This window comes from Artemia sp. Qi Xiang Cuo, chromosome 5 (genome assembly GCF_049724085.1).
Source record: "Artemia sp. Qi Xiang Cuo chromosome 5, ASM4972408v1, whole genome shotgun sequence".
Classification (NCBI taxonomy): domain Eukaryota; kingdom Metazoa; phylum Arthropoda; class Branchiopoda; order Anostraca; family Artemiidae; genus Artemia; species Artemia sp. Qi Xiang Cuo.
In genome coordinates, this window is record NC_142798.1 from 52690814 (window position 1) to 52703645 (window position 12832).

A 12832-nucleotide genomic window follows, 5' to 3' on the forward strand; every position below is an offset into this window, starting at 1 on the left:
GACCCCGATTAGCGTGCTCCTAGGCGATACTGCGGTGAGCTCAAAGCCATCTCTACCTTACCTTGGACTGCCAATCGCTTCAGATCTTCGGTCTACTCGTGAGGCACTGGTTGAGCATTTATCAGAAAAGGCACGCAAAGCATACGGACTACTTCTAACCTGCAAAAGTATGTATAACCGCCGTATATTCGGAAGGCTTTCTTCCGTGTTCGTTATCCCGCATGTTCTGTCACTCTCGCCGTTTTGGTCTCTTCTCACCGAAACAGATAATCGCTCAGTCCGTCGGGTTTACTATAAGTATACAAAGTATATTTTAAGTGTTCCGCCATGGGAGAGAAAATCAAGAGTTTCGAAAAATTAAAGCGTTGTGGACCCGACTACTGCAGCTACTGAGCGAATCGTTCAGTTTCGGCGTTCGCTCAATCCTGATCATGATATGTACCGAGCTATCGTAGGCTAGTTTGAATAAGAGTTTAGTATGCTGTATATAGATTGCTATTGAAGTTTTGTTGTTTCTCTTATTGCGTTTTCTTTTTCTCTTTTTTTCCTTTTTTTTTCAATACTCCGTTGTGTAACCTTGTGTTATTTATGATGGGAAATAAAAACCATTCATTCATTCATTCATTACTTTTTACCTTCTTACAATCGAGGTCTTTGCTCGTTTTTTTGGTACAGTCATGATTCAATTTTTTCAGGGTGCACCATAACTAAGAAGTTGTTAGCCATTCGGAATTTTTAAATGGTACATGCCCGGAACAAATTTTCGTGCAAAAAAAACGAACTGACCCCTACACACGTTCATCAGTTCTTTCAAGAATAATGATCGCTGAAAAAGAGAAAATTGTATCTCTTTGACTTTAAAAGATAATTTTCTTAGTATCCGCCAACTTTCTAATATCATTACTATGAAATGAGCAAAGGCAAACCTCCAATTTCTTTAGCAATGAGAAAGCTGTTAAACTTTAGTGACACATGTGATGGCATTCAGTTGACAGGAAACGAGTTCAAGACAAAACGTTTTATTGGCCCTTTGTCGGGCCCCGTTTTGGAGGAACTAATATTTTACTGCATTTTCTTTCTGCACGCGGGTCCCCTTGCTATAAGGACCAACATAAATCAGTTTCATGCCAATCGGAAGAAAAAGTTTTTCGCCCCAAATTGTCTTGCACATTGGGATCCTCTTGGCCCAAATATTTAAGGCTGTAAGTGTAAAACTAATCTGGACAACTCATCTTTTGCCTATTTTTGGGCCTCCTTTCCCTGCCTCCCATAAAACATGCGTTTCTCTTGGCACAGGGAACGATCCCTGGAAATTCGAAGCCAATCGGACACTCAAGATAAAAAAAATCCCCCCATTTCTCCACTATAAAACCTATATATAAACAACTGACAAATTGTATAGTTCACCGCCCTTATCAAGTCTCCCTCTACTTGTTAATCCTCAAAATAGTTTGTTGAATTTTTTGATTACCTTTTTTCATTGTATTTTCCGGAAGCAAGACATGTTTGCATGTATTACCCATAAGCTCAGATGTTTTATGTTTCTGTTGTCTTTTTTAAAATTGTTGCTGTTCTTTTTTATGTGGAAAGATAGCAAGTCTCAAGAGCTTATAATGGATGATTAAGATGAAAACAATGGTTTGACTTCTATATTTATTTTAGGTGCGCCCAAAGTGCAGTCTACAGGACTATGTTTCAATTGCCGGACCTTTCCATGTGACACATCTCGGAATTATCACCAGATCAGAATTGAGTCCTTATTTAAGATTATGTAGGATGCCGCAGGTATGTAAAAAATCTACCGTTTCTGACGTAGAATACAGGTTCAATTAAAAAGGACAGAAAATAAGATACCCTTAAAACGAAGTTGTTCATCTTTGTGCTGCCTGGGTTGCTAGAAAAAAGGGTATACAGTGCATACTTCCTTTGGCTCAGGTTTTCTACCGTCTTGAGGTATGAGAATTCAAATATCTTGACAGCAAAGTTACCCAAGATGGGAACTGTGACAGAGAAGTCATGCTGCTGCATATAGCGTATGCAGGTGCAGAATTTTCTCAGCTGAGTAACGTTTAGAAATCCAGAAATTACTCCCAGAAGCTGAAACTCAGCCTAGTAGGAGTAATGTACTCTCTGTACTCATGTATGGATTTAAGTCATGAAGCCTTTGAAAGAATGCAACGAAACGATTACTTTCGAAAACAGTTGCCTACGTCAAATCCTTGCGATCCACTGGACCGATAGATTGGATAATGCTTAGATAAGGGCAGATACCGAACAGCCACTGGTAACCAGTGAGATCAGAGTAAAGGGATGGAGATACGGGGGGTAAATAATCCATATGAATGAAGGACGCCTCCCACACGATATATGGTGTTGGGCCCCACCTGGTTTTCCAAGGAGGGAAAGAGAGCGCGACACACTAGGTCGGTCCCTGGAGAAAGAGGTAATAGGTCTTGAATGACACTTTATTTACAAACCAACTTTTACGAATATTAAACTACCGAATTTGTCTTCTTTTGTCAGGTACATTATAAAAACATGTAATGATGGTCCCGACTGACCTGTCATTTAAAAACGCAAGCAATCAAACTAACACATTGTAAGATAAGAGTACAATTTTATTTATTTAGGACTTCAACAAACGCTGGCACAAAGCTCTTTCTATAACGCTCAACTCTTGCATTGATAGGATTTATAACCGTAATTTTTTGTGCTTTTGATCGAAGTAAATGGGGCTTTGGTGGGCGATAAGAGGATGGGAGCAGATTTTGAAAACGTGGGTTAAGATGCCGATTATTCCTAAATTTGGTGCAGAGTAACACGTCGGGCTGCCAAGATTGGGATGCGGAATTCCTTGAGAAGGAGAATTTAAGAAACTTTGTCCTGATCATAAATAATTCTCAGGGCCCTCTTCTGGATAATTTCTATCCTGTCGGTTTGATCCACTACAAGGTCAAAATACCATACCGGGTAAGCATACTCAAGCAGCCTTCCCAAGGCCAGAACATTTGTTCTGACATCCTTCCCAAGGCCAGAACAAAATTTGCACTTCACTGAAAAAAATATAAATGTTTTTACTTTTATAACTTTAATAAATCAAAAAATATTAACATTTTGATTGCTAAATATCAGTATATGTATATTAAACTGACAATACACATTCATTTGTATTTTTTCAGTAAAGTGCAAATTTTGTTTTGACCTTGGGAAGGCATAGGGGTTTTGCGCCCAACTTATATTAATTTCTGCTCGTTTTGAGTTTGACTCGGTTAATTATTGTAATTTCTGTTCGTGATGGGTTTATTTTATTCATCGATGCTGATTTGTGGTAGTTTCACGCTTGGTAGATTATTTTGATTTTATTTTTGCTCATTTTTTGTTTAATGGAGTTTTTTACTTTTCTTTGAAAAACTTATTTTGTGGAAGAAGTTTTTTAAATTAATTCCTGTTCGTTTTATATTGACATAGTCATAGGCAGCGCGATCGTGCTGCCTATGATTTATACAACTACTTTCTATATAAACCTTATATGCCCTGAAGGCATAACTTACAACCCTTGCACTGAGGGCTCTGAGGGGGTTATCATCCTAAAAGGCCCTCTTCTGGATAATTTCTAGCCTGTCGGTTTGATCCACCGCAAGGTCAAAATACCATACCGGGTAAGCGTACTCAAGCAGCCTTCCCAAAACCAGAACATTTGTTCTGACATTTGTTCTGTTTGGCCAGAACATGTTATGGCCTTCCCAAGGCCAGAACAAAATTTGCACTTATACTTAAAAAAATATAAATATTTTTACTTTTATAACTTTAATAAATCAAAAAATATTAACATTTTGATTACTAAATATCAGTATGTGTATATTAAACTGACAATACACATTCATTTGTATTTTTTTCAGTAAAGTCCAAATTTTGTTCTGACCCTGGGAAGGCATAGGAGTTTTGCGCCCAACTTATATTAATTTCTGTTCGTTTTGAGTTTGATTCGGTTAATTATTGTAATTTCTGTTCGTTTTGGGTTTTATTTATTTATCGATGCTGATTTGTTGTTGTTTCACGCTTGGTAGATTATTTTATTTTATTTTTGCCAATTTTGTGTTTAATTGAGTTCTTTACTTTTCTTTGAAAAACTTATTTTGTAGAAAAATTATTTTTCAATTAATTTCTGTTCGTTTTATATTGACATAGTCTTTTCAGGGAAAAAGAAAATAATGCTTTAAATTTATTCGTTTTTTAAGACTTTATAGTTTGGCCTGCTATTTGTATGCTTGACAAAAATTTTCAGCATTTTTAACATCATACACCTTTTTAAAAATCTGGACACAATCAGTAGTGTTTAATTTAGTTTCATACTTCCTCTAGTTGACCTGAAATGGAAAACTTGATACCATTCGCAAAAAAACTGTTTACTTTCTTTGATAGCTTGGATTCACTTACGCTATTTTGATTTGGTTAAATTTTCAGAGCGGAAATGGGAGGGTGGGAGTGGAAGGGGGATTAGTTGTCCTCAAATCACTTTCGACTGTTAAAAAGGGCATCAGCCCTTTCTATTTTCAATCTAATGTGCCCTTTTCGAAGTTCCCACGACGACTCCATCGATACGAAGTGCCCTGGTCTAAACAACATCAACAACAACAAATAATACATTATACCCACCTCGATCTTTACTATAAAAGTGTCAAGCCTTCCAATCACTTTCGACTATTAAAAAGGGCACTAGGCCTTTCGGTTTCCAATCAAATGAGCCCTTTTGGAAACAATAACGCTTTCTATAAACACCTTATATGCCCCCAGGGCATAAATTACAGCCCTTACCCTAAGGTCTATTAGGGTGGTTGTCATCCTCTAAGACCGAATTTCCAGAACTTTCAACTACGTTAAACAAAATGGCTATCTCTAAATTTTGATTGGATGTGTTTGGGGAAATGATGTGCGTGAGAGGGGCGGTAGTCGCTCTCCAGTCATTTTCAACTATTAAAAATGGCCCTAGCCCTTTCAATTTCCAATCAAATGAGCCCTTTTGAAGTTTCTACGACAAAACTTTCAATAAAAATCTTATATGCCTCCAGGGAATAAATTACAACCCTTGCCTTGAGTGCTGGGGGAGGGTGTCATTCTTAAAGACCTAATTTCCAGAACTTTCTACTATCTTGAACAAAATGGCTATCTGAAAATTTATATTTGATGTGTTTGGAGGAATGGTGGGCGTGAGAGCGGGGTTAGTTACCCTCCAATCACTTTCGACTATTACAAAGGGCACTAGCCCTCTCAATTTCCAATTGAATGAGCCCCTTTTGAAGTTTTACGACAACTCTATCTATAAAAACCTTATATGCCCCCAGGACAGAACTTACAACGCTTGCCCTTGGGGCTCTGGCGGGTTTGTCATCCTAAAATACGTAATTTCAAGAACTTTCAACTACGTTGAACAAAATGGCTATCTCTAAACTTTGATTAATGTTTTTGGGGAAATGGTGGGCGTAAGAGGGGGTTAATTACTCTCCATTCACTTTCGACTATTAAGAAGGGCAATTTCAATTTCCAATCAAATGAGCCCTTTTTGAATTTTCTATAACAACTTTCTATATAAACTTTATATGCCCCCAGGGCATAACTTACAACCCTTGCACTGAGGGCTCTGAGGGACCTAATTTCAAGAACTTTCAACTACGTTGAACAAAATGGATATCTCAACCTTTTGATTGGATGTGTTTGGGAAAATGGTGGGCGTGAGAGGGGCGTTAGTCGCTCTCCAATCCCTTTCAACTATTAAAAAAGGCACTAGCCCTTTCAATTTCCAGTTGAGTGAGCCCTTTTGAAGTTTCTACGCTTTCAATAAAAAACTTATACGCCCCCAGGACATAAATAAAAACCCTTGCCCTAAGGGCTGTGGGGTGGGAGGGGGAGGGGTTGTCATCCTTAAATACCTACTTTCAAAAACTGTCAACTACGTTGAATAAAATGACTATCTAAAAGAGTGATTGGATGTGTTTGGAGAAAAAAGATGGGCGTGAGAGGGGGATTAGTTGCCTTCAAATCACTTTTGACTATTAAAAAGGGCACTAGGCCTTTGAATTTCCATTAGAATAAGCCCTTTTTCAAGTTTCTACGACAAAGATTTCAATAAAAACCTTATATGCCCCCAGGGCATAACTTATAACCCTTCCCCTGAAGACTGTGGGGGGAGATTCTTGCTCAAAATTATAATTTACTGAACTTTGAACTGTGTGGAACAGAATGGGTATCTCAAAACCTTTATTGGGTGCGTTTGAGCAAATGGTGGGCGGGGAAAGGGTGTTAGTTTCTGTCCAAACCCTGTCGACAATTAAAAAGAGCATAAGCCATTTTAATTTCCAATCAAATTAGCCCTTTTTGTTGTTTCTGCGACAACGCGTTGTATAAAACCTTATATGTCCCCTGGGCATAGTTTACAACCCTTGCCCTGATGGCTGTGGGGGGGGGGGGGGTTGTCCTCCTCAAAGACCTAATTTCCAGAACTTAAAACTACGTTGAATAAAATGGCAATCTCTAAGTTTTGATTAGATGTGTTTGGGAAAAAGGTAGGCGTGAGAGGCGGGATAGTTGTCCTCCAATCACTTTCAACTATTAAAAAGGGCACTAGCCCTCTCAATTTCGAATTGAATGAGCCCCTTTTGAAGTTTTACGACAATTCTACCTATAAAAACCTTATATGCCCCCAGGGCAGAACTTACAACCTTTGTCCTTGGGGCTCTTGGGGGTTTGTCATCCTTAAATACGTAATTTCCAGAACGTTCAACTACGTTGAACAAAATGGCTATCTCTAAACTTTGATTAATGTTTTTGGGGAAATGGTGGGCGTAAGAGGGGGTTAATTACTCTCCATTCACTTTCGACTATTAAGAAGGGCAATTTCAATTTCCAATCAAATGAGCCCTTTTTGACATTTCTATAACAACTTTCTATATAAACTTTATATCCCCCCCAGGGCATAACTTACAACCCTTGCTCTGAGGGCTCTGAGGGGGCTATCATCCTAAAAGACCCAATTTCAAGAACTTTCAACTACATTGACCAAAATAGATGTCTCAAAATTTTGATTGGTTATGTTTGGGAAAATGGTGGGCGTGAGAGGGGCGTTAGTCGCTCTCCAATCACTTTCAACTATTAAAAAAGGCACTAGCCCTTTCCATTTCCAGTTGAGTGAGCCCTTTTGAAGTTTCTACGCCTTCAATAAAAACCTTATACGCCCCCAGGGCATAACTAACACCCCTTGCCCTGAGGGCTGTGTTGGGGGGGGGGTGTCATCCTTAAAGACCTAATTTCAAAAACTTTCAACTACGTTGAATAAAATGGCGATGTAAATTATTGATTGGGTGTGTTTGGAGAAAAGATGGGCGGGAGAGGGGAGTTAGTTGCCCTCAAATCACTTTTGACTATTAAAAAAAGCACTAGCCATTTGAATTCCAATCGAATGAGCCCTTTTTCAAGTTTCTACGACAAAGATTTCAATAAAAAACCTTATTTGCCCCCAGGGCATAACTTATAACCCTTCCACTGAAGACTGTGGGGGGAGTGTCCTGCTCAAAGGTATAATTTCCTGAACTTTGAACTGCGTGGAACAAAATGGCAGTAGAGATGCCCCTATTGATCCGACGAGTCACCCCTGCTGCCACCTACAACTTTTTTACATAGTTTATGTCTGTTTGTTGTCAGTGAGAATGAAAAAACAGGAACTTTGTCACATTTATGTCTGTTTTCATGGATGGTTATGTGTGTTGGTCGATTTATTTGATGTTTTTCATGGATGTTTTATGGTTTTTGTCAGTGAGAATTTGAAAAAACAGGAACTTTGTCACATTAATGGATGTTTTTATGGTTTTTGTCAGTGAGAATTTGAAAAACAGGAACTTTGTCACTTTCATGGATTATTGAGTCATTAACCAAATCGTTTCCGGGCAAAGTTAATGACACTTCCTTCCTGTTGTTGTTCGAGGCAAAGTTAATGACACTTCCTTCCCGTTGTTGTTCGAGGGAAAGTTAATGACACTTCCTTCTTGTTGTTGTTCGAGGCAGATGTTATGAGTTTCCGGGAAACAGTTAGATCGCGTGTATCCAGTATTTGTTGTTGTTGATCGAGCCAAATGTTATGAGTTTCCGGGAAACAGTTAGATCGCGTGTTTCCAATATTTGTTGTTGTTGCTCGAGGCAAATGTTATGAGTTTCCGGGAAACAGTTAGATCGCGTGTTTCCGGTATTTGTTGTTGTTGTTCGAGGCAAATGTTATGAGTTTCCGGTAAACAGTTAGATCGCGTGTTTCCAGTATTTGTTGTTGTTGTTCGAGGCAAATGTTATGAGTTTCCGGGAAACAGTTAGATCGCGTGTTTCCAGTATTTGTTGTTGTTTCCGAGGCAAATGTCAAGGTCAATGTTGTTGTTGTTTTGGGCAAGCTCCCAGCGAATGTCAAGGGGAACCACGTGGTTAATGGGGTCAATGGTCTCTTTCTCCAGGTGTGTTTTTGGCACGCTCTCAGCGAATGTTATGATCCGAGTATTTGTTGTTGTTGTTTTTGGCACGCTCTCAGTGAATGTTATGATCCAAAAATAGGAAATAGATTGTTTCCGGGCAAAGTTAATTAATGTCTGACAGATGACGTCAAGTTAATTAATGTGATTTCAACCAGAATTGTTTCCGAGGCAAAGTTTAGATCACACATGACAGATGATGTCATGATTGATTGAATTGTCTCCGGCGGGAAGTTTATTAATGTCTGGATTTCTTCAAAAAGAACTGTCTCTGAGCGAATGTTTAGATCTTAGCGCAGGAATCAGGTTTCCAAATAATTTGAAATGCGCCAGCACAGAGATGCCAAGCATGAGGAACTCACTGAAATTCCATTTAGGGATAATGTTGGCAAAACTGTTTTAGCCATTTTATGGAATTATTTCGGCGAAACAGATAGAGGCATTATAAAAGATGATTTTAGAAAAGGTTTTAGAAAAGAATTTAATGGTAAAACTCTGTGGTCGTTATAATACACAAGTTCCATTTAAACAGTGTTGTGAGGTCCTCTACCCCAACCCCAAGGGGTTCTAATACCCCCCCCCTCAACCCCCACAAATCCCCCGGTCCTCAAAGGTTCTCTGGGCTTCCAAAGGGCCCCACGCGCCCCCAAAGGCCCTCCCCAGACCCTCCAAGGCCCTCCCGGGGACTCCCAAAGGCCCATCGAGCTCCCAAAAGACCACCGGGGTCCCAAAGACCATCACCCAGTCCCCAAATGTCCCCCAGGCTCCCAACTGGCCCCCCGGACGCCCAAAGGCCCTCCCCCCGTCCCCAAAGGTCCACCAGGCTCCCAAAGGGCCCCGGACCCCCAAAGGCCCCCCCCCGGTCCCCAAAGGTCCCCCAGGCTCCCAAAGGACCAATCGGTCCTCAAGGGCCTCCAGACCAACAAAGGCTCTCCCCGGGCTCCCAAAGGACCACCCAGCCCTTGGTTTAGTTTTAGTTAAAAGTATAGAGTATTTTAGCTTAGAGTCATAACTTAGAATTTTTCTTGAAGTTCTAGTTTAGTTTAACTTTGGTTAAGAGTTTGATATTTTACCTTTCAGTTTCAGTTAGAGTTATAGTTTGGTTTAGTTTTAGTTAAGAGTTTGTAGTTTTAGCTTAGAGTCTTAGCTTAGAGTTTAAATTAGAGTTGTTGTGTAGTTTAGTTTTAGTTAAAAGTTTAGAGTTTTATCTTAGAGTCTTAGCTTAGAGTTTTAGTTAGAGTGGAAGTTTAGTTTAGTTACAGTTAAGAATTTAGAGTTTTAGCTTAGAGTCATAGCCTAGAGTTTTACTTAAAGTTATAGTTTGACTAAGTTTTAGTTAAGAGTTTTGAGTTTTAGCTTAGAGTCTTAGCTTAGAGTTTTTTTGTTAGAGTTCTAGTCTATTTTAATTTTAGTTAAGAGTTTTATGTTTTACCTTTGAGTTTCAGTTAGAGTTCTAGTTTAGTTTAGTTAATAGTTTAGAGTTTTAGCTTAGAGTCTTAGCTTAGAGTTTTTGTTAGGGTTCTAGTTTAGTTTAATTTTAGTTAAGAATTTGATGTTTTACCTTTGAGTTTCAGTTAGAGTTCTAGTTTATTTTAGTTTTAGTTAAGAGTTTAGAGTTTTTGGCTTAGAGTCGTAGCTTAGAGTTTTTGTTGAAGTTCTAGTTTAGTTTAGTTTTAGTTAATAGTTTGTAGTTTTATCTTAGAGTCTTAGCTTAGAGTTTTTGTTATAGTTCTAGCTTAGTTTAATTTTATTTTAGAGTTTAGAGTTTTAGCTTAGTCTTAGCTTAGAGTTTTTTTGTTAGAGTTCTAGTTTATTTTAATTTTAGTTAAGAGTTTGATTTTTTTACCTTTGAGTTTCAGTTAGAGTTTTAGTTTAGTTTTAGTTAAGAGTTTGGTGTTTTACCTTAGAGTCTTAGCTTAGAGTTTTAATTTGAGTTCTAGTTTAGTTTAGTTTTAGGTAAGATTTTATAATTTTAGATTAGAGTTTCTTTGTTAGATTTCGAGTTTAGTTTAATTTTAGCTAAGAGTCTGATTTTTTACCTCTGATTTTCATTTAGAGTTTTAGTTTAGTTTTAGTTAAGAGTTTGGTGTTTTACCTTAATGTCTTAGTTTAGAGTTTTTAGTTAGAGTTCTAGTTTATTTTAGTTTTGGTTAAGAGTCTAGAAATTTAGCTCAGAGTGTTAGCTTTGAATTTTTTTTTATAATTCTATTTTATTTTAGTTTTTGTTACGAGTTTATATTTTTTGTTTAATTTTTAGTTTATTTTAGTTTTAGTTAATAGTTTATAGTTTTAGCTTATAGTTTTTGGTAGAGTTGAAGTTTATTTTATTAATAGTTAAGAGTTATCAATGTTAGCATAAAGCCTTAGCTTAGAGTTTTTGTTAGAGTTCTAGTTTATTTTAAATTTAGTTAATAGTTTATAGGTTTAGTTTATAGACATAGCTTAGAGTTTTATTTTAGTTTAGTTTTAGTTAAGATTTTAGAGTTTTAGCTTAGAGTCTTAGCAGAGAGTTTTTGTTAGAGTTCTAGTTTAGTTTAGTTTTAGTTAAAAGTTTTGAGTTTTAGCCTAGATTCTTATCTCAGAGTTTTTGTTAGAGTTCTAGTTTAGTTTTAGTTAAGAGTTTAGAATTTTAGCTTAGAGTCTTAGCTTAGAGTTTTATGTTAGAGTTCTAGTTTATTTTAGTTTTAGTTAAGAGCTTAGAGTTTTTAGCTGAGAGTCATAGCTTAGAGTTTTAGTTGAAGTTTTAGTTTAGTTTAGTTTTAGTTAATAGTTTAGAGTTTTTAGCTTAGAGTCTTAGCTTATTGTTTTTGTTACACTTGAAGTTTAGTTTAGTAATAGTTAAGAGTGTAGAGACTAATCCTAGAGTCTTATTTATAAGTTTTTGTTAGAGTTATAATTTAGTCTAGACATAGTTAAGAGTTTTGTGTTCTAAATCAGAGACATATATTATAGTTTTATTTTATTTTATTTATAGTTAATAGTTTAGAATTTTTTAGCTTAGAGTCTTAGTTTAGAGTTTTTGTTAGAGTTCTAGTTTAGTTTAGTTTTATTTAAGAGTTTGATGTTTTACCTTAGAGTTTTTGTTGAAGTTCTAGTTTAGTTTAGTTTTAGATAAGAGTTTAGAATTTTAGCTTAGAGTTTTTTGTTAGAGTTCTAGTTTATTTTAGTTTTAGTTAAGAGTTTAGAGTTTTTAGCTGAGAGTCATAGCCTAGAGTTTTTGTCGAAGTTCTAGTTTAGTTCAGTTTTAGTTAAGAGTTTAGAGTTTTAGCTTAGAGTCTTAGCTTAGAGTTTTTGTTAGAGTTGAAGTTTATTTTATTAATAGTTAAGAGTTTTGAGTTTTAGCATAAAGTCTTAGCTTAGAGTTTTTGTTAGAGTTCTAGTTTACTTTAGATATAGTTAAGACTATGGAGTTTTACCCTAGGGACTTAGCTTAGAGTTTTTGTTAGAGTTGAAGTTTAGTTTAGTAATAGTTAAGAGTTTAGAGTTTTAGCATAGAGTCTTAGCTTAGAGTTTTTGTTAGAGTTCTTGTTTAGTTTACATATAGTTAAGAGTTTGGAGTTTTACCTTAGAGACCTAGCTTAGAATTTTAGTTTAGTTTAGTAATAGTTAAGAGTTTAGAATTTTAGCTTTGAGTCTTAGCTTAGAGTTTTTGTTAGAGTTCTAGTTTAGTTTAGTTATAGTTAAGAGTTTGGTGTTTTACCATAGAGAATTAGCTTAGAGTTTTAGTTTAGTTTAGTTTTAGTTAATATTTTAGAGTGTTAGCTTAGAGTTTTAGCAGAGAGTTTTTTTTATAGTTCTATTTTAGTTTAGTTTTAGTTGCGAGTTTAGAATTTTAGCTTAGAGTCTTAGCTTGGAGTTTTTGTTAGAGTTCTAGCTTAGTCTAGTTTTAGTTAAGAGTTTAGTTTTTTAAGCTTATAGTCTTAGTTTAAAGTTTTCTGTTGGATTTCCAGTTTAGTTTAGAGTTTTAGCTTAGACTTATAGTTTTAATTAAAGTTCTAGTTTAGTCAAGTTTTAGTTAAGAGTTTAGAGTTTTGGCTTATAGTCTTAGCTTAGTATTTTTGTTAGAGTTATAGTTTAGTTTAGTTTTAGTTAAGAATTTATAGTTTTAGCTTAGATTCTTAGATTATAGTGTTTGTTTTTGTTCTAGTTTAGTTTAGTTATAGTTAAGAGTTTGGTGTTTTAACCTAGAGACTTAGATTAGAGTTTTAGTCTATTTTAGCTTTACTTAAGAGTTTAGAGTTTTAGGTTAGGGTCTCAGCTTATGGTTTTTGCTAGAGTTCTAGTTTAGTTTAGTTTTAGTTGAGAGTATAGTGTTTTTAGCTTAGAGT

At 36.2% G+C, this 12832-nt stretch overlaps 1 protein-coding gene across 1 annotated transcript in view; it reads left to right on the top strand.

Moving 5' to 3' along the window:
* The window catches only part of ppan (Brix domain-containing protein peter pan), a 68369-nt gene that overhangs the window by 22715 nt on the left and 32822 nt on the right, over positions 1 to 12832 (top strand). Inside the window, exon 3 of the mRNA XM_089089700.1 lies at positions 1663 to 1785. Coding sequence (XP_088945826.1) covers positions 1663 to 1785 — 123 coding nt within the window. The remainder of the gene's footprint in view (positions 1 to 1662; positions 1786 to 12832) is intronic.